We start from the raw sequence: 21,498 nt of genomic DNA, 5'->3' as shown, positions 1-21,498 counted from the left end.
GGGCCCCTAATGCCCCCTGCATACTTTTACTTATATGTATATGTACAGAGTATAATGTATGCCCATTTACACGGCAATATTGCAACGTTGTAGTGAGATCATCGCGAGCTTCGAGGTATATTCGAACATCACCTCGGGTACGCGTGTAATGGTACGAGGATAAAATATTATAATGCATTTTTTCATTGCACTAGTACCGAGACGTTCCCTTCGAAATGATTCAGCCCGGATACTATGCGGGATGAAGTAAGAGAAAAAAAAAAAAAAACACGTTTCAAACTCTGAATTTTGACAAATCCGATCGCTTGAACAATCGGAGTGCAAAAATTTCCATCGTCGCATATCTTTACGCACGTACCCGCATACCTTGTAGAGGTATAAGCTGCGAGCCGCGCGGCAGGAGCTCGACGACGTATCGGACCGCGGAAGCATCGCGGACGATGGTAACTGCGATGTAATTAGAGTGCCTCGGGGCAATCCTCGCTATAGATTTCTCCTACCTTTTTGCGTTACTCTTTGAGAGCGCGCGCTTTTTTTTTTTTTCTCTCTTTCTCTTTTTTTTCTTCGCCAGCTTTGCATAGGCACCACGTTACACGATACACAGATGTATAACGGATCGTTACCTACCTGAACTTGTACGCTCCTAAGTACCTCATCGTAAGTACCTATATTCTGTAATATACGCGTTCGTTACATGCACATGGACGATAGGAAAAAAAAAAAAGCTCGTTTCGGACTCGCTGAAAAATCGGGGGAAATCAGATCGAGGCCTTTGGAAACGGAAAATTTTTTTTGATTTTTTCCCTAAAAACGATCGGTGAAATATTTTCACGTGATGATATACAAAACCGATGCCCGGTATAATGCGTTATAAAACGTATATAATAATATGTAATATCACAGTAATAAGTAAATGGTACATAGGTATGTGTGCGATATACGTAAATATATGCCTTCCGGCGCCCGGAAAGTCAGTGAAGCAATTAGGGGAAAGAACTTGTAAAGAGGTGTATTTCAAAGTGGTAATTACGTCGGGTTGGTTCTGCAGCTATTATAAAGTAATTACCCACAACGCTTTGCGGTATTCGGTATCTTCTTACCTACGTACGTACTGTACGTACTCACCTATACGAGGCGTTCACTTATTTATATATACGTCTCTACGTAAAAATAATAGACGTACAGATTCAGTGCGATGCAGCAGCAGCAGCAGCAGCAGCAAATCAAACGCGATAATATACCTGAACGCGAGTTGGTATAACTGAAACTGTAACGACCTGTCAGGGAATAGAACAAAAAATGGAAAGCTAGAGAAAAAAAAAAAAAAAAGTAGATTCTAGCGGCATTTTTGAGTGGAAAGAAAAAAAAAAATTCATCGTCGTTATTTAAATTTCGAATCATTTACCTGCGGGGTTGATATTCTTCGCGGACGATAGGTTTCTTTTTCCTCATCTCATTCACATCGACGTTGTGTATATTATCTGCACGCTCCTCGTTGGACGAAGTAATATATATTTTTTTTTCTTCTTCTTCTTCTCTTTCTTTTTCCCCCCTCTCATTTTTTATCCAAAGTGACGAAGCCTGTCCGTTCGTATTATTATCGTGTAACGTAATTTGATACACTCGATGAAACATAAGATTCGGAAAAAAAGAGGGAAAAAAAAAAAACTGAGAAATTTAGAATCGTCGTTACGATACTCGTACCATAAGATCGTCGCGTCGTTCCATCGATAACCCGTTTTTTGATTGATTTAAATTCAAAACAATTAATAAGAAAAAATTTGGAAATTCTATTTTTTGCACTCGATTATTTTTACTTCTGTCTCGCTTTCTTTATTTCCTAATATCGTTCGATTTCTTTTTCTAAATATATATAATATATATATATATATTTAATGATAATGATGAGATGATAATTACAATTGTCTAATAATTGATTTTTTTTTTTTTTTTTTCTTAATTGTTTCAAATATATTTTTAATATTATTTGTATTTGTATATATATACGTATACATATACATGTATATACATACTTCGTACGTCGAGTGAAATCACATTTATTATTTACAAATTATATACAATAAATTATATATATTCGTTATCATTTACCGCAATATATAAAGATCGGAATAGTTGTAAATATTATTTATAGATATATTATATCGTAGGGTCGTAATCAGCATACATTACACACACATATTATTCATATGTATGATATATATATATACATATAATTTCTCATATATAAGTTTATATATATATATACATACCACATACAAATACGCGTATATACATCTGCGTATTTTTTGCTACAGAGAAATCACCGGTCCCGTATATAATTGCGGCTAATTATAGGCCATATTTGAAGCGTACGTTGCGATTTTCTATTTCATTAATAATAATTTGGCAAAAATTTTTACCAATTCACATATCGCTGACGTTAATCAATCGACGAGGTTGAAATTGATTGACGAATGAATTTTGCTATGAATGAAAAATTACAACGAAAATCGGTCAAAATTAGGCCTAAACGAGGTACACTTATATTCGATGTGAATCGTGGACCGGAAACTGCCCTGTATACTCGTAAGTAAATGTATATACGTCGTGCATATGTATGAAAAAAGTCACAATATATACCTTATATACTGCACACCTAATATAATATATTCCCCAATCAATATTATTTTTGGCTTTCGAACGATCATCGTTTTCTAATAATTTAATTTAGTACATCTCAGACATCGAATAATAATAATAATAATAATAATGATAATGATATACAAATAAAAATAATATTGATGTTGATCATAATAATGATAATAATACTAATAACATTAAAGAATACTGTTACAATTTAAATTAACAATAATTAACTTATAAATTATACATATCTGGTACACTGGGTTTAAAGTATTAAGTTTGGCACTCACAGTTCATATAATATTCAATATGTTTGTTTCGTTTTTTTCCTTTTCTTTTTATATTTATCATGTATAGATTCGTGTGTTCGTAATATTTATAACTATTTACAATAATATCGTTAATACACCCACGCATCGTTTAAATATATTCAATTAAATCAGGGTATTCGTTTGCAATTTTGATTTCTATTTTGCTTCTTCTTCGATTCGATTCAATTTTCGTCAAAAGTTTCACGAGTTAAATGATCTCCCTTCATTTTTTGATGGTTTTGAAAATTTTTAAATTATGGCGAAAAAAACATGGCAAGATATCGTATCAATATGTGTGTATATTTTAAAACGACTACTATTCAGTTTAATATATTTAATAGGTATTTATATTCATTTATTCATTAATTTAATAATAATTTAAAACGGCGTACCGCAAAATCGGAATCGACGAGGTCGATTTTCGGATCGCGAAATTGTTCGTCCATTTTTTTGTTTTTTTTTCATTTCACAGTTTATACTTCGTCGTAATTTTTTTTCATTTTTCGTCTCGTTATCGCGAAGACGCGGAGGTCCTCGCCGACATTTTTTTTTACGCAGCCCGCGTCCTGGGACGCAAAAAAATTCGAGACCGCATACCAGATAATATCGTAGATTTTTAAACTTTGTTTTTTTTTTTTTTTCTTTTTATATCTTTTCCGCGAGGGACGTATAATCATTATACTATTTCGTCTCTGGTCCGCGGGGAGTCACCATTTCCGGCGGAAACACGCGATCATTTAGCTTCGCGTTGTTCATCTTTTACCATTTAATTCTTTATCATATATATATATTATATATATATACTCACGGGACGATGAAAAACGTCGGAAAAGTTTGTCCGATATTTTCGGGAGGGCGTCGTCCTCTTCCTTTGCACACCCCAATTGTCCCTCCACTCTACGGAATTACGCTCATGATTTTATTTTTAACAATTTGCGCCGATCGTCGCGACGATGTTTTAAGGAACTATCGACGACACCGCGAATAATTAATTCACGTTCGCTCTCCTTCTTCTTCTTTTCGATTCTTCGTCGTTGAAAAATGACGGAGAAAAATTTCAGAAAAACCGAATCGGATCGCGCGGCGTTTTTGTGTAGAGATTTTCGCTTCGGACGGAGAAAAAAAAAAACGAGTTTCGCATCATTTCCCCGGATCGTTCGTTTAATCCAGACGCAGAATGTCCAGCTACGCTTCGGAACCGCTTGAACATTCGTCCGCTTCGGGGTCGATGTGCTCGTCCTCGTCTTGGTGGTAATCGCCGGTCTCTTGTTGCCATTTACTTACATGATGGGTGTTTTTATTCGCACCGTTATTACCGTTACCGCCGCCCGATTGTTGCTGCGCTTTAGCTTCCTCCTCCTGCTGCATTCTCTTGTGCTTCGTTCTCCGGTTCTGAAACCACACCTTCACCTGGAAAACGAGCGGAAAAAAAAAAACGAGCCAAATTTAGTCGAGGGATGAGAAAAATTTCCGGGGCATCGCGATATCGGGCGACGAAAATTCCGTCCGCCATTACGATTCGCCCCTTTTCTTTTTTTTTTTTTTTTCTACTTCTTCTTTTTCTTTTTCCTCCCCTCCCCCCCGTAAGCGGAACGCGGATACCGGTTGGACCGGTGGTGATTTCGAGGGAGGGCGAAACGAACCCCCATGAGATCGCGCGCGTACGTTGGCACGGGGGGGAAATCCCCGTGCCGTGAATAATATTATTATTGTTATTATACCCCGCAAAAGAATCGCGCGTCGAGGGTTCGGCGCAAATTAAGTGGCAACTAGTTACAACCTCTCAGCGAAGATAACCCCCGGAATAGGCCGTCGCACGCCAACCATCGGTAAGCAATTCGTTCGTTCGACTAACTGAACGAATCAGTTGTGTACCTTATATACGCGTACGCTTAAATGGGTTCGGAGGTTTCGCATCGAGCGAAAAGGGAGATGATCCCCTAAACAAGGGTTTCCGGTTACAATGTACCCTAAGATCCGTGAAATACCCTTCAGTTTAACGGAAAGAAGGGGATGCGCTTTTTCCCCCCCGCCCCCCGTCCGAGGTATTCAACGGGTGTATAGACAGGGTTGATTGTTATGGAATTGACTGCAGTAAATCGTGGGGTGAAATTTAAGGGCGCATCACCGGGATCTCGTGGCCATTATATGTATATGTATATATATATATACACCGTTGCGCTTATAATGTACACAGGGAATTATCAAAGTGGAAAATCTGCAGTATTATTCGGCCCGTTGTGCTCGGGGGTACACATTTCCCTATTCTTCGAATGGGATTAAAGGGTTGCTTTTTCCGCCACGAATCGCTACTCGCCCGTAACGACGTTCGAACGACGCGAAGCGCTCGCGATCCGAAATATCCGTAAGGGGGTTGACTTTCTACGTTGAAAATTTTTCGTCTCCGATATTTCTCATCCAGAGGGATAATGTTGATATTTTGAAAATCTCGCACGGAAATTTTCTTAGCTCGCGTTACAACGGAGTTCGAAAAAGGCGTGTAAAAACGATCGGTACATACGATTCGGACGAATCTCGCTCTAAATCGGGCCTCGAAGGGAGAAGAGTTTGGTCGATAGGGTGGGTTAAATCCGGTACATAATCCCCGGGCGATCATAAAGCACAGCCCCCCTCCCCCCCCCCGTTCGAGCTGTTCCATCATCTCCTCGGTATTAGGTGGACTATCGGCAACGGGTTTACCTACACAGATCGGGGTGTCGCACGTACGTAGCCAGTGTACATAGATTTGATCCCCGACACCGGCGGAACCCCTCTACGCCGGGCGGATTTCGACGAATCAGAAATGAGAACGCGGCGTATCCATGACAACCCCGGACACAGAGAGAGATCTCCCCTGTACGCGAAACGCACCGGGGGGGTGGGGGGAGGGGGTTGATATTACCAAATGGGAAGCTGCGAAGAGGAAACCCGATTAAAACGATTAAATGGCACGAATCAACGCGAGCCGGAAATAGACGACAATAAAATATATATATATATATATATATATATATCTCGCTTCGATTCAGCGCGGTAATCGTTCTGCGCTCACGTGTACGTTGCAGCGACGAAAAATCGGCCATGTTTCTTTTCGAGAAAATTCATGGTTTTCGAGGATAAATAATAATTAGAGTTAATCGAACGACGATTATCGATCGCCGTTTTTCATCGGAGCCACGTAAGGTTTTTTCACTGAAATAAAAACATGACCGGTGTATTGTGCACGTGTATGTATGTAAACGTTCTCTCCTGTGCCTACATGGAGTGTAATAAATATCGCGTCGTTGCGCGGCGAACGCGTTGACAGAATTGGAGGTAAAATTTTTTCATTTATACCATGAAACCGATTGTCGATGTATAAACGGCGTTGTACGCGCGCGCACACACACCTCATCCACCGTATTTTACCTACGATCACGCGGTTATAATATACGGTGAATTATAGAAACCATAAATAACGGTGAATTCACCGTAAATGTCGCGGTATCGTTACCCGCAAAGACTGCATTATATTAGCATATCACCGGTCTAGACGGCGATCGCGTTTGTTTCATATATACTAATTTATATATATTCGTATGTACGTGTACATAGCGGGCAGCAAACTATGTACACGTAACGGATGCTGTACACCGTTTCGACGCACGAAGAAAGAGTCGAAGAAACGATCTCCATTTATCGGAATAGTACCTTCAAGTCTCCTCACTCGTGAAAAGTGAATTCGCGCGTCGATCGTTTCGGAGCGTCTCACCGGAAAGAAAAAATCGGATGATTTTTTTTCTATCTCGCGTGTCCGAAAGCGGAAGTTTCAAGCTTCATTTTGGTAAAAATTTCATCCTTCCAATCGCATTTTTGAAAAAGTTACGAGCGTTTGAAAATCGATCCGGAAAAAAGGGTTGCTTAAAATGTGGGTCGCTTTATTGTCATCCCCGAATTTGAATACCCGAGTTGGCGAAAAAACCGAGATTATCGTCCCGACTTCGTTATCGCGCGAAGGAATTTAAACACGCGGGAAGGACACGCGCGATGAATCAACGATTGAAAATTTGTCGAGTTTATTCGTGAAATCCTGCGACCACGTATCCCGAACGTACGTGTTTTAATCCCCGAACATCAGCCGCGTCACACGCTCCGTAAACTATATTTTTAACACATCGCCAGATTCCACGGATATTCGCGATGTACGTACCGTACGTACCGTACCGTACGTACAATACGTGGACCCGATTTTTCTACCGACGCGTATAGCTTCGCCCTTCGATCGTCGTATTATGTGGACGAAAACGTCCCGTCGACGTACGAACCGTACGACGAGAAAACGAGCGCTGGCGACGAAAACGTCCCGCTAAATAAACCAACGATATTATTTTTTGATCGACGAGGTGATATTGCCGCGGCAAACACCCGGTCGGGGGATCAAAGTTTCGCCGTGTTATATCCTCGTATAACCGTATATCCGCAATATATGTGACCCGGTGTACGCACACCCGTTTATATACAATATGTGTATATGTATCGAGATGAGAAATTTTCAACCCATCAAAAAAAGCCCGGCTTACGTACAGAGGTGTATTTTACGGGGTATAGGTATACGTTTATCCGTATCGTGTCTGGTGTATGAGAGAGTATATGGATACATACAAATAAATATATATATATATATATATATAAATGTTATATACACGGCTCCGTGTTATTACGAAATATGAAACGACATCCTATTAGAGTCGCAAGAGACCGCGCGGGACCGAGAATCTTATACGTTGATATTTTGATAGGACGTTACGATATATAGAAATCGAAGTGAACACAATTTCCTTCGAATTACACAATATCGTTTCAACGCCTTCGCCTATGTTATTTCAAATCTTCGATGGACGAAAAAAAACAAACAAAAAAAAAAAACACTCAAAATACAATTTTTTTTTTCTTCTTCAAAAATCGCGAAATGTTCCACATTTTTTATTTTCCTCAACTTCCTCTTCGCGTAGACGGGGACCGTGTACCATATATATATATATATATATATATATACGCATACGGTACAGCGCACACACCCACCTACATGTAAAACGTCTATAAATTGTGTACGTTCATAATACGCATCAGATTCTATTAATATACATAAGGATTGCTGCATCGATCGGTATTCACGAGGGGTACGTATTATAGGGTTGACGCATAGTGACAACGCGATTTACGACCACGGAATTTTAACTATCGAAAGCCACCGCTTACAAAAGGAGAAAATAAAAATTGAAGATGAAAAAAAAATTGAAAAAAAAAAAAAAAAACTAAACCAAACGCGACAAACGTCCGGCAATTTTTAAACCCCATTTTCCCCACCTTTTCAGTCGTTTTCGGTTCATCGATAATCAAATGATCCTGTCCAGGATGAAGAAATAAAAAAAGAAAAAAATTAGTACGTACGACTAAAATATAAATACACGCGTTGCCTTTTTATGTATCGTGTTGGCTACTGGTTATGTACACCGTACGTAGGTATGTGTCTATGTAACCGGCGTTATATATATTGCGCTAATTGTGTTTGCGTCTTATTATTCTCCGCATTACATTGCCTAAGTCATTAATTAGATAAACGTAATATATTACTGATACGAAGATAGTGGCGTGCACATAAGGTTACGCATATGTGTGTGTGTGTGTGTATTATGTATATATTCGTACGTAATATAGGTTATCTCGTAATACTCTTTGGGCATAATTCAACTGAAATTAGTCGAACGATCGTCGATGATCCGATGTAATATTTCTCCAAGGATGATCAATTTCCTTTGCGATAAGGTTTCTCTCGGGGTCTCGCGCATCCGCGTAAATTATACCTTCGCCGAAAAATCTTCGTATCCATTTAATACCTAATATTCCACAGGGTATGTAGGTTGGCGGACTAATTCCCACGCGCGCGATCAATGATAACTAAAGCCCGTAATGCGATTAGCTGTTTGCTTACATCGATAATATGTATATATATATGTATGTATATATTATATTATTATTAAGCTGCACCGGCGTACAGCGTTCGCCTCTCCATTATACGGGCATAAAAAGTACATAAAATTTATACGCGCATTCGCGATATTCGAGTTTCGAAGAAAAATCCAATCACCGCGATACCGAGATTCAATAAAACTTTATACGACTCTAACGTGGCGGGGAAAAATTAAAGTAAAAAAGGACACACTCGCCGTGCAGAGCTGAGACTATAACGGAAAACTGGGGAAAATCGGAGCGATTCGAGAGGCGGAAAAAAAAAAAGGAAAAATCAATCGTTGAATTTGGAACGACGAAAATTATAGGGTAGACGGTGAGATAATTTTTTTCGTTTCATTTGTCGCAGACGGAAATTATCGAAAAAATAATCGACGCGATTTTAAAATCGTTTTCATCAGGTGTGTATACCCGGTTACTAATTATCGCGAAGGATCGTTCGGATTGTTTTTCCGCATTAGGCGAGTTTTATCCGGTAATGAATTAAAGCGAGATCGTATATATACATATAATACGCGGAAGGTTTTAATAGGCTGCAACTAACTTCGAGCACCTGAATGACCACGATCCACGCGTTCGGTTTTGCGATAAATAATAACGATACAATTGTCGCTTGTAAAAACGATCACGTCCGCAATAACCGGGCTTCGGTTAGATTAGCGGCGTTATTAGGTTTCTAATAATCATGTTATTAATTTTTCGTTACTCAGTTTTCAATTTACTCGACTAATTTCCGCGATCGAGCGTTTCGATAGAAAATTGTAAAAAAATGGCGGTGAATTGTGATTGCCTCCTTTGAAGATTATCGCACGGCTTTTGTTCGGCGTAACGCGAGGAGGTGTACGATAATTTTTCTTTCTTAATTAATTTTTGTTTTTTTTTTCTTTTTCTACCGGCCGCTTCGCGGGCGCAGGTGGCGGAGTCACAAGCGCGCGCTCGAACGCGCGCTTCGGGGTTAATTACTCTCCGCGGTATTGGCGGCGACGATTTTGCGTACATTTTACAATATGCCGACGACGATTGTGCGCCAATCGCGCTAATTCAACCTACGGAATCGTTAATTATATTCGCTCGCAATAATTTCTAACCGCCGGTTGCTACCCGACCGCGTTGCACATGCGGCCGCCGCGGCGCGCTCTCCTCTCGAGCTACCGGCGCTCTTGATTCGAACGACGTTGAAAAAGAAAAAAAAAAAAAAAAGAAAAAAAAAAACAACAACCCAGGCGAATTACGAGCTTAATCCGCAGAGTAATCGACCACTCGTATACCCACCTATGTCTTTATGAACCTACTTTATTCCACGCGTATATACACCTATTCGTGATTTACACAGATGACCTATCGCTGTACGTGTATACGTGACTTTGATTTAATTGCCGAAGAAGTTTGGAATCGATTGTCGGAAAATTGTCGAGAATCGTGAGAATCGAAAATCCTAGAGCGAAAAATTGGAAAATTACAGTTTCCCGAATAAGATTTATTCATGTTCGGATCGCACCCGCATTTCCGGCCGACTTTCGACATCGAAATATTGCCGAAAAAAATGAATGAGAGAAAAAGATAATTACGAATGATTGTACAATTTCGTAGGTGTACGCGCGAGTGTAACGCGAACGTTTTTCAAGTGTGCAGACCAAAATGGTGGAATCTTGTGGAATTGCGCGCGCACTCGAAACTCTCGCCCCTGAATTTAATTGCTGCTCCTCACGTCTGTTCTTCCCCTCCATTTATTCCCTACTCCTTTCTTTTTTATTCCCCACCTTTTTTGTCGTTCGATCCCCCCTTTCCCCTCTTGACAATTAATCCGCTCCTCCCAGCTCACGATTCTGCCCCCTTGTTTCCATTTTTATATTTCGTCCTACTGCCACTCGGCGACACGCGTTTCGAACTTTGTTTCTTCCCTTCTTTTCGATCGTTAATTTTGTCTTCACGTGACTCGAAAATCGGTGTTATAAAATACGTATAATTTTCGTACTGAAAAAAATGCTTTTTTTTTTCGAATACTTTGATCAAATTTCGAACACACCGGCATTGCATTTTCTTTCATTCGTCGTTTGAATTTTTGTCCCGCAATTTTTTCATAGATTTCACATCATCATCGTTCACACGCATGTCAGGAGTTTTTTTGCGACGCTGTAAAAAATTTTCCCATCGAAGTATATCGATATTTCTGTTCCGAAATGCGAAAAATTGGCGATAACTCGATCAATTTCACAGATAGACCAATTTGGCTTTCAGATTCGGATTCCTGAGATCAAATTACATGAGAATATCATATAAAATCCGTTGAAAAAAAAATGTTGATTTTTTATCTAAAAATTAAAAAAAACTTCACGGGTTCGAACCCCTGAGAAAATTTTCAAATTTTGGGCAAAATTTTTTATATCTTAAAATCGATTGCAGGACACTTTTCTTACGTATTTTGACCCCAGGAACACGAATCCGTCGATCAAATTGAGCTACGAATTTTTCTCGTCGAGATATATCAATTTTTCTGCTCCAAAAAGTGAAAAATTTGCAATAACTCGATTAATATCATCAACAGATCAATTTGGCTCTCGAATTCAGATTTCCATGATCAAAATATTCCAGAATACTATAAAGAGTCTTCAACAAAAAGAATGCCAAATTCTGGCCTCAATTTTGAGAAAATCTAAGACGTTTATTTGGCTCGGCAATTTTTTATTTAATTTGAAAAACCATAAATCGTAGCATTTGGCTGACATTTCTAAAAATTTGAATATCAATCTCCCAATTAATCAGCAAACGAATGAAATGTCATCGCCGTTCAGCAGCAGGATTCACTCATTTCGCAAAGTCCAATCGACCCGTGCACAAACAAATATGCAACGGCCTTTTATAATAGAATTATAGTTATTTAGTTCTCAATAATTAATTGAAATCATAATTAACATATTATCTATATCATATTTAGACGATGATGTGATCGATGAATTCATTACCCGTAGTATCAGTACGGCACGAAAATGGTTGGAATTGAAAAGATGTTTTTTTTTTTGTTTTTTTTTCTAACTGAAAAATTTCGCACGAAACTTATTATGTTACACATCGATAAATAATATCGAACCTTCGCAATATAATTATCGGTAAGATTATATTATATACGTATAGATTATACACGGTGGATAGTCGAACGTATGGTATATTCACGTTGGTTTATTATACTTCGTTAAATTCTACGGAACCGGGTTGATTAATTAAGAGACACGTCGGTATCGGATGAATAACTGCACAACATGTGCATAAATCGTAGCAATTATCAACTGCACGCTGCAGTTGCATTAAATTATTATACATTGCGCACACGTATACCCTACTACCGTGGCGTTATTTATTCTACGTGTACTGTACGTACGTAAGCGCGTGTATACAGGTACGGGATTAACATGTACATGCGACGGTGAGGAGAGTTCGCTGCATCATATTTTGATTTTACGCTTCTCCCGATTCTCTCCACTATTTTCATAAGATCAAAATTTTATTCGGTTCCTTTTTTCATCTCTCGGATTAGTCAGCGCGTTTTAATTATCAATTAATATTTCGCTCACCTGAGTTTCCGTCAGCGACAAGGCTTGGGCCAATTGTTTCCTCTCGGCTCCAACGACGTAGTGATTTTTTTCGAAAGCGTGCTCCAGTTTCAAAAGTTGACTGGGACTGAACGCCGTTCTGATCCTTTTCGGTTTTCTGAACGGTTGTAAGAGAAAACCCGGGATATCTGGTCCTGCAAAACAAGGAGACGGAAGATAAAGTAAATCGAATATCCAGACGATCGGTCGTTCGATTCGCGTTCAAAGGTATGTACAGCGAATATTCGAAGTCTTGGAAATTAATTTTTTTTCTTCTTTTCATTTACCGCAACTATCGGCAAACATCGTGGACATCGTACGCGGAAAATATATACATTATATATTAGCCTAACGATAATTGACAAAATATTTGCTTTGACATTTCCGCAAAGCACATAGAATCGCGTCGCTTTTTATCGATTTGAAACACACCTGCGTATCGATGACCGGTACACATGCGGAATAAATAGGTACGTGGACGAAGAACCTTGCAAATATTTGCCATGCGATTTGTATTCTTTGATGTTTTTTTAGCGGTACAACGTACCGCGATCCGATCGTACAATTGTTTGCGAAACTTTTCTATGTGCATATTTTTTTGTTCGAATCCACGGCTACCTCCTTGGCATGCGATCGAATTGAGCCAACATTCAGATATACCCGAGTGAATGAATTTCGTTCTATCTAATTCGATTATTTTCCGCAACTTTTTCGGCGACCGATTCCCCAGACTGGAATGGGTGTATAAATAACGTACACAGCCGATTATATATTACATAGAATTTTCATGTAGATAAATTTTTGTACATAATTTTTCAGCTTTACTTTATACGGAATTCTGTAACTTCCTAGATCATTCGCCTTGGGCCTTAGCCTGCGAAAAAGAGAAAGAATAAAAAAAAAAGAAAAAAGAAAAAATGCGTTGCGGGTTCGAAACTTGACCCCGGTAATTACCGGTAATTACCGTAGCAGGCTTGTGTGCCATGTGTACGAATCTGTGTAGTCCTATGTTCGAGCGTTCGAAAGGGTGCGGGATATACGTATAAAACGATCTGGCTCGCGCAGCTCAGGTGCCTCGGAGCGACTTGAAATTATGAGGAAGAAAAAAAAGCCAATAATTCAATGATACGAAACTGAATCTGTTGTTACGAACAAATCAACAATCGATAATCACCGCGAAGTGTTGATTAATTTTTAAAAATTCATAACGCTAGTCTCGAAACACTTTGACGGGTCTTCGCTAACGTTATGCAGGCAACGAGGCATTTTTTCTCGCCAATCATTGATTTCCATTAATTTCGAAAATATTGCGATCCTGATTTTTTACAGTTTCATCTTTTTCCCCCGTCCCTCGTAGTTTTGTTGCAGTTCGAATTTTTTCAAAGAATAAAGAAGGAAAAAACAATTTTTTCGGATAAAATATTCGAAACAGGTGCGAATTCGGCATGGAATGCCTGGTACATGATGCACATCCGGATTATATCGTATTTTTTTTTTTTTTTGATACTTACATAGCCAATCTAATAATTGTTACGCAAGTAGTATATTATGACAGAACGCAACACGCCATTTTGTTTCACATTAATAAATCAACGATCCATTATTCACTCCGTACACGTATCAATTATTAATTCCATATAAATTACACCCACTTAAGAATTATTACGATGTCTGATATTATAAATGAATAATTTGACGCAATTGAAATTTGAAATTCCAATTAGCACGCATACGACCGATATATATATATACGTATATTTACGGCTGTATAAATGTACTAAAAATTTTTGATCGTGTAACAGAAAATTATTGCAAATACACCTCGCTGACAAAAAAAAACTATTTTCGTCGTTCGTCATCATACGTACGTGTCTAATGAGAATTAATTACCTGCGCATCGCACCTACTATCGCTCGATTCGTAAGTGGATATCGATAATTTTGCGAAATTCAATTTTCGATCTCGTCCGCGCGTACCTATATCCGTATAAACGGAAACGAGAAAAAAATCACGTCTCAATTAATCGCGCTAATAATTTAATCCACGTTTCTCTCGGGCGACAAATTATATTCGTGATATTGATTAGGTGTGATTAGTAAGCGAGCGTATCGCCGCATATATATGAATATATGCCCATGCGCGCGATCCGCACGGGATCATTAATTAAATCGATTATTCAAATCGTATCCGAACGAGGGAATAATCATTTTTTTTTTCCCTTTCTTTCACTTCCTTTTTTCGCGCGCGACGATCGAATCGAAAAATTGATTAACTCCGAGTACGCGATTGTGTGTGTAGGTATAAACTGTCGAAGGATCGTAGCCCGCAGATCGTATGAAGACGTCAACGATATATTCTATAGGTAATTGACTCGGGGTGCAAAAAAAAAAACAGAAAAAAGAAAAAAAAAAAATGATACAAAAAGTGCGGGCAAAGTGAAAGATCGTTGCACAAAAGAATCGAGCCGTTCATCGAGATACCGTGGAACGGAGTCGGTACGAAAGCCGGATAGAAAAAAGGGGATCCAAAAAATTGGCGAACGCGCTCGCGGAACGTGAAAAAAAAAAAAACATTTCTATACGTATATCTGACCGAGGTGAATACGGGTGTAACTAATACGTGCGATCCACGGCGCCGTATGGATACCTAGTTGAGTAGAAAAAAAAAAAAAAAAGTGGAAATAAAAAAAAAAGTGGTAGAAAAAACGGACGCAGGGTGTTAACGAAACTGAGGGCCTATTATATGTATCCTTATACGCGGTGATGATCCTCTGTCAAATCTGACGCGTGCCCCCCACTGGTTAACTTATATATATTATGTATACGTATACGTGCAAAAGTATATATATGTATGAAAAAAAGTATACAACAGTCGCTGTCGAAAAAATCGCACACTTAATTCGTACCGTATAAAATTATTCCGTTAGTTTCACTTTTGCCGGCGTACGCGCTGGTCATTTTTTTTTTCAATCGAATTTCGAATCCAGGTATCCCTAGCACTTTTGGGGGATGTTTTTCTATATTCTAAAAATTTCTGTACACAGAGAGAATTTTCAAAGAAAGAAAAATTTTATGAGAAACAAAAAATGTTACGAGAACGGTCGATGCTTTAGGCACGTCAATTTTACGTTACAATTGCAGTGCTAAAACCTAATTCAATTAAATTACACGAATTGCCCGATATTCGACGAACGACGCGTAACGCGGTGTGTATGACGTACTTACACCGAAACCAAAAAGGAAACGGAGTGCGTTTATTTTAGGCTCCCATTGTTATAGCCTGAAATCGGGCGAGTGTAATATAATTTAGACGGTTATATGTATATATATATATACGTAGACGGGTGGAAATATGTACACATGTATTCCGAGTATGTTACGTACATACATTGAACGCGCGTGTAAGAGACTCGCATGTGTCGGGCGATTGCCGTTAGCTGCAGGGGGTTGACGTCAGGAAACACGGTTCAACGCGAATCGATATAATATCGCACATGCGTGAATTTACATCAATCCGTTTATAATTGAGGACTAACAAAACTGGTCAATTAATTACAGGAAATATGGGGGTTAACTCGACGTTATTCAAATTTCGAACGACCTCCCCTTTCCCCCCCGTCCCCACCCCCCACCCCCCACCACCTCAAACCCTCTAACGCGGTATCGACGATGCAACATCACCTCGCCTCGTCTGATTTGAATTTAAACGGGTTCGCGATTAAGGGCGTTTCGCAAACTATGAAAAAGCGATGTCTGTTTAGAATTTCATCTCCATTTTGGGAACGAAATTAAAGTCCTTTATTCTCCGGTATATTCGTTGAAATTAAATAAATGAGGGAACTCAATTTTTCTGCTACAAAAAAAAGAAACGAAAAATTGGCAGAATGTTCGGTAATTACAGGAGTAATATTTTTTTTCTTTTTTTTTTTGTCACGTTGAAAGCTGGAGGAACGACATAAATCTACGGGGGTATACGGGACCGATAAGTTATCGCATTCTGTGCCTAAAAATGTTCAAATAATTAGGGGCGTCTCAATTACGAGAAAACGGACACACATATTCTATTCGTATGCGATAATCAGAAATCCGGATCCCATAAATTCTTCGTACACATATGTGAGTGGAGATAGATATATACCTTATATGTAACTATCATAATTATAATTGTGGGAAAGTTCGAGTTCATCCGTTCATTGGTGGAGAGTTAGTTTGCTCGCGCTCGCGTTCGCTGTGATTTGAATAATACACAGTGTATCTTAAACATTCGTACAATTAGTTCACTAATTAACGAAACGGGTGTACACTCTATACGTACATGTGAATACGTTTATTCATCTAACCCTAGAATTATACGCGTGAATATACGTTACATATATAAGTACATAATGTGTAACGACCCTCGGCAACTTACTTGCGCCGCAATCGTGTATTACGTATATAATTATTCTTATCACGGCAATTAGCGGGTATCAGAATATTATTTACTATGTAAATACGTACTCCGTAGTATTATGTGGTCGCAACGGCGTATACGCGGAGATTGTGATGCACACGAGATCAACTGTAAAATGGAGACGAAAAAAAGATTTTCGCTATTCGCTGCGACAGCCGCTATTTCGATGGAAAATATTTTTCCCTTTTCGCAATCGACGGACGCGTCCGATCAAAAATCAGGATCGGAAAAAAAAATCCAACCAACATCGGACGGAATAATTTGTTTACAAATTTTCACCAGAGTTGATTAAATTAATTTATTTATGTATGATATTTAAATAGCGCCGGACTGACGTCACCGAGCCAAGATGGAGTCGTATTACGAATCGCGTTCGCGTGTGTGCGTAAGTAACAATGATTTTTGAATGAGAAACTACGTACGTACGCGTAACTCGCTCATGTGTTAGGAAATGTAATACATGTACGGAATTGTGCGTGCGTACGTGTTTGTCCGTAGGTATATTTATCTAAGATCTGGAACGGAGCTTATAATCTTTATTAAGCTATCTCTAACTGCTACCGATTATTGCTGCAAATTTATGATAATTGTCTTTCGTCGAACGTACATGCACGCTCTACGCGAACCCCCCGTACAGCGATTACATACCGACGCCATATTGTTGGATAAATTTTACGGACATTTTCACATGTACCTGCGTAAAAGGTTACACGTGTATATTCCGTCGATCCGAAATAACCGAACGACCCATATATATATATACCATTTATTGCGCACCTTGTAAAATACAAATGGTATTTCGATTCCATATGTACAATCCGAGGTGTACACCATCGATCGGAATTTTCATTCATATACCTTGGATTTCATCGAATATTTTCCCTCGCGATCGTCGCGTTACCGATCACCGGATTTTTGACGATCGTTTATTGCAACAAACGCGCAAAAAGCGAAATTTATAAACGGTTCTATGCAGATATGGTTATGTGTCGTATACGTGTACCTATGTTTTATATATTTACCGATAAAACGACCGATAAAAGAGGAATAACTTTGTACGGTACATATATAAGAGCTTATTAACGTCCGTTATTAATCAGCCATGGATAAAAATAATTTGCTTATTGCGACGATGCACATGCACATACATTAGATACATTTTATACGCCACACCAGAAGCAATTACCTATCTATAAAAAAAAAAAACATGAATAAATACATGGAAGCAGCGACAGCTTCGGATGCATTTTTTTTTTTTATCAAAGATGATTAGTGACGATGCTCGGGAAAAAATATATATAACGTACATTTCTTTTATTATTCTCCGTGTGTACGTGTACGTGCGTATGTGAAGATGTGTGTAAACATGTGCGTTGGGTACATTAGATAATGGAACGCCAAATGATAAGCGAAGATATATTTCATGTACTTCGGCGCTGGTATAACGATCATTGACTGCGGCGGCTATGTAATTTAATATTATGTACTTTATGACGTCCGGTTAATCTCTGAACGTATATATGTACACGTAAAATTGTGCACATAATATCGTAGATTTATTTACCTGGACCCCGTGACATCGCGTACGCATAAATATATGAGTAACGGACGCTTACGCGCGTTATTATAAAATTGTCAAGAAAGTAGACCATGTAATGCACTCGCCTTACATATATACGTATAGGCTTAATATATGTGTATATATGTGATTGTAAATTTTAAATATACATAAGGACAGTCGTTGCATATAGAGAAAAAAAAGTATAGGAAAATATAGACTGCGATCCATGTGATCGTCGTTTTACAAAAATTATTGTTCGTAATGCCAGTTATCTAGTTTTCCACGTATATAAACCGTAGCGTATACTCGGTCGTTGTACGATTCTCTTTTTCTTCTGATAAATTTTTTTTTTCCATCAAATTATTACGGTCAATAATGTTAGGGATTAAATTATTATAATACCAATGCGCGCGTGGGGGGGGGGGGGGGGGGACAGTCTGAAGCAATTCTCGCCTCTAATCGCTCGCTCAAACTATTTCCTTTCCATCGATTCATTCCGACGTATATCCGTGTGACGGTATATATTTCGCAAACTTCGACACGATCGGAAAACCAACGAGCATCGGATCTGCCGTATCCGAAGCCTAATTAATTCCCGCTCCACTCCTCTACATCGACTCCAACCGTTCGAAACCGCGATTCCCATCCCTTCCGAAGCCCCGAAACGAAAAATTACTCACCCCCGGGAAACCTGTGCGGAAAAATTCTCCCGTGCCTCGACAATAGCCACGGATAAAGGGGGTAGCTGTCTCTCGGAGGTTGATGGGGATGCGGGGGCGGATGGGGTCCTCCCGGAGGTCCCGGATGGGTGTAGGGTCCGTGCGGCGGACCGTGCGGCGAGGCGCCGTGATGAGCCTGCAGGGCGACGGCCAAATTTGCCGCCTGAAAATGCTGCGCGGCCGCCAAATTTGCGGCCAAGGCCAGTTGCTGCGAGTGATACTCGTTCTGTCCGGCCTGCGTGGCACCCGGGCCTCCGGGGTGTCCGGCACCCGGCAGTCCGTACAGCGATTTCAACTGCTCCGCGGCGGCCACAGCGGCCGCCGCCGCCCCCGGCGGCGGACCCAGATAGTTCGGGCTCGGTCTCACGACCCCCGGCGGCGGCTGGGGGTGTCCGCCGACCGGTGAATCGCGCGATATTCGGTGCGGCGGACTCGGACTGTTGTTCGGTGTCGAACCCCCGCTGTGACTGTGGGAGGTTGTCCTGTTAAATTCTTGCAAATGATGAGTCAGTCCCAAGGGATGACCGTTGTGCGACGGCGTGTGACGCGACGTAGGGTAAGATTCAACGGATGAACTTCTGGAGACGGGCCTGTCGGAACCCTCGGAATGTCCGCCGGGCGATTGAAGGGATATTTGTCTGGAGGTTTGCCGTACGGGCACGGGGGACGCCGAGCCCTCGACCTCCATGGGACTGCCGACGTCCCTGTCCAGTTCGACGCGCTGATGACGGTGGTGATGGTGGTCATCGTGCAAGCGATTCAGACGCTCGTTGTCGCGACCTCCGCCCACTATGGAGTCTATGCTGAAGCCGATTTTCGGTTTTGACGGCACCGCGACTATCGGCGTCGGGGCGAGCGGCATCATCGTACGGGTATCGCTGCCAGGTTTCGGAGATACGGGATATCGCTCGTTTTACCAAAGCTTCATCCAACGATAAAGAGAGTCCCCTTTCTTTCTACTGAACGACCGGCGAGCTCGAGGACATCGTTTGCCCGCGGGTTCTGATGACGATTCGGTTCCAGCACCCGGATGAACGCTGACTGGATAGTTCTACATCCTGGAACGAATCGTGTCGATCGAAAGCTACCATTGGCTCCGATTCGTCCACCCCTTAAACGAGCGCTCTCTGAACTTGTCTCGAAAAATTTCTGTAACCACACCGTTGTCCTAATCGAAAACTGATAACACTCCGATCGAAAGTCCTCACCCCGGGATCCGGAAGAAACTTTTCACCTGTCTGATCTACAGACGAGCTTTTACGTCATCCGATCGTCGCACATAGCGAAGCGCGCTTTTCGTAGCAACCGTGAGATCCATGACCCACTACTGGTCGTCGATGCAACGACCCCGTCTTTCGAACACTGTACACTCAACTGGCATGTTTAACGAAACGAGGAAAACGACAAGTCGACGACCGTCGACGGTCAACACTGTCCTGCCACCGTCGCTCGCTTTTTTCGCGATTTCAAACTGTCGGTCGGCTTGCGTGAAATCCCAAAGACCTGACGTTCTCGCCCACGTTAACGAGGCACACCGAACACTGGACGGACGGTCGAATCGATCACCTGCTTATGTACATGAATAATTCAACCAACATACACTGCACATTACGTAGAAAAATCCATTGAAAAAAAAAAAAAACCCGATATGAAAACCTTAGCCGCACACGTTATTAACAAATGCTACTACGGGCGGACAGTCCGTTCTCGGATGTTTCTGGTTTGAGGTCTTGATGGTGTTTGAGAAAATTACCCGACTAAACGTCTCTGTCCATAGCGGTGGGGATGGAAGAGGGCGTCGGGCGGGTCGGGGACACGGCAAGAGAGACCCGTCTCTGTCGGCTACGCCAGTTGAATCGGCCTGCCCGCACGACAGGGCAATTCCCCTGCCCGGGCACAACCAGCTTTTCAGGGGGAAGAACTTCGGCTGCCCTGGCCCCCGACAGAAAGTGGGCGTTACCGGCGACGCTCATTCGCCGATAGAATTTCCACGAGCGATTTTTCATTGGCCCCTTTCGCACCGGGCAACCCCCGGTATCCCCCTCCATTTCCACCCTTACCTGCGATTTCCATCGTCGTCTACCTGGCGAACGACGAACAACGCGCAGTGGGGGAGAGCCGCATTAGTCCGCGATGGGCGTCGGACTCGCGCGGGCGCTTTTTGCCACGGCATGAAAATGAGCCGTTTAATTAATACGTCTGGGACTCGAGGGGGA

The 21,498-nt window shown here is 40.8% G+C and overlaps 2 protein-coding genes across 2 annotated transcripts in view; one reads left to right on the top strand and one right to left on the bottom strand.

Moving 5' to 3' along the window:
• LOC105683115 (unconventional myosin-IXAa) overlaps positions 1-21,498 on the top strand; it is a 182,197-nt gene that overhangs the window by 96,923 nt on the left and 63,776 nt on the right. The gene's annotated exons all lie outside the window — the stretch shown is intronic.
• LOC105683941 (homeotic protein empty spiracles-like) lies at positions 1,973-21,044 on the bottom strand. Its single transcript, XM_012396983.3, has 3 exons — positions 19,244-21,044; positions 12,533-12,705; positions 1,973-4,364 (listed from the first exon to the last, which is right to left on the bottom strand). Exons 1-3 carry the CDS (start codon positions 20,145-20,147, stop codon positions 4,140-4,142), a joined length of 1,302 nt encoding a protein of 433 aa, XP_012252406.2. The 5' UTR covers positions 20,148-21,044; the 3' UTR covers positions 1,973-4,139.

Source organism: Athalia rosae, chromosome 7 (genome assembly GCF_917208135.1).
Source record: "Athalia rosae chromosome 7, iyAthRosa1.1, whole genome shotgun sequence".
In the NCBI taxonomy this organism is placed as follows: Eukaryota; Metazoa; Arthropoda; class Insecta; order Hymenoptera; family Athaliidae; genus Athalia; species Athalia rosae.
The sequence above is the reverse complement of the archived record's forward strand: the minus strand, read 5'-3'. Positions and strand labels throughout refer to the sequence as shown.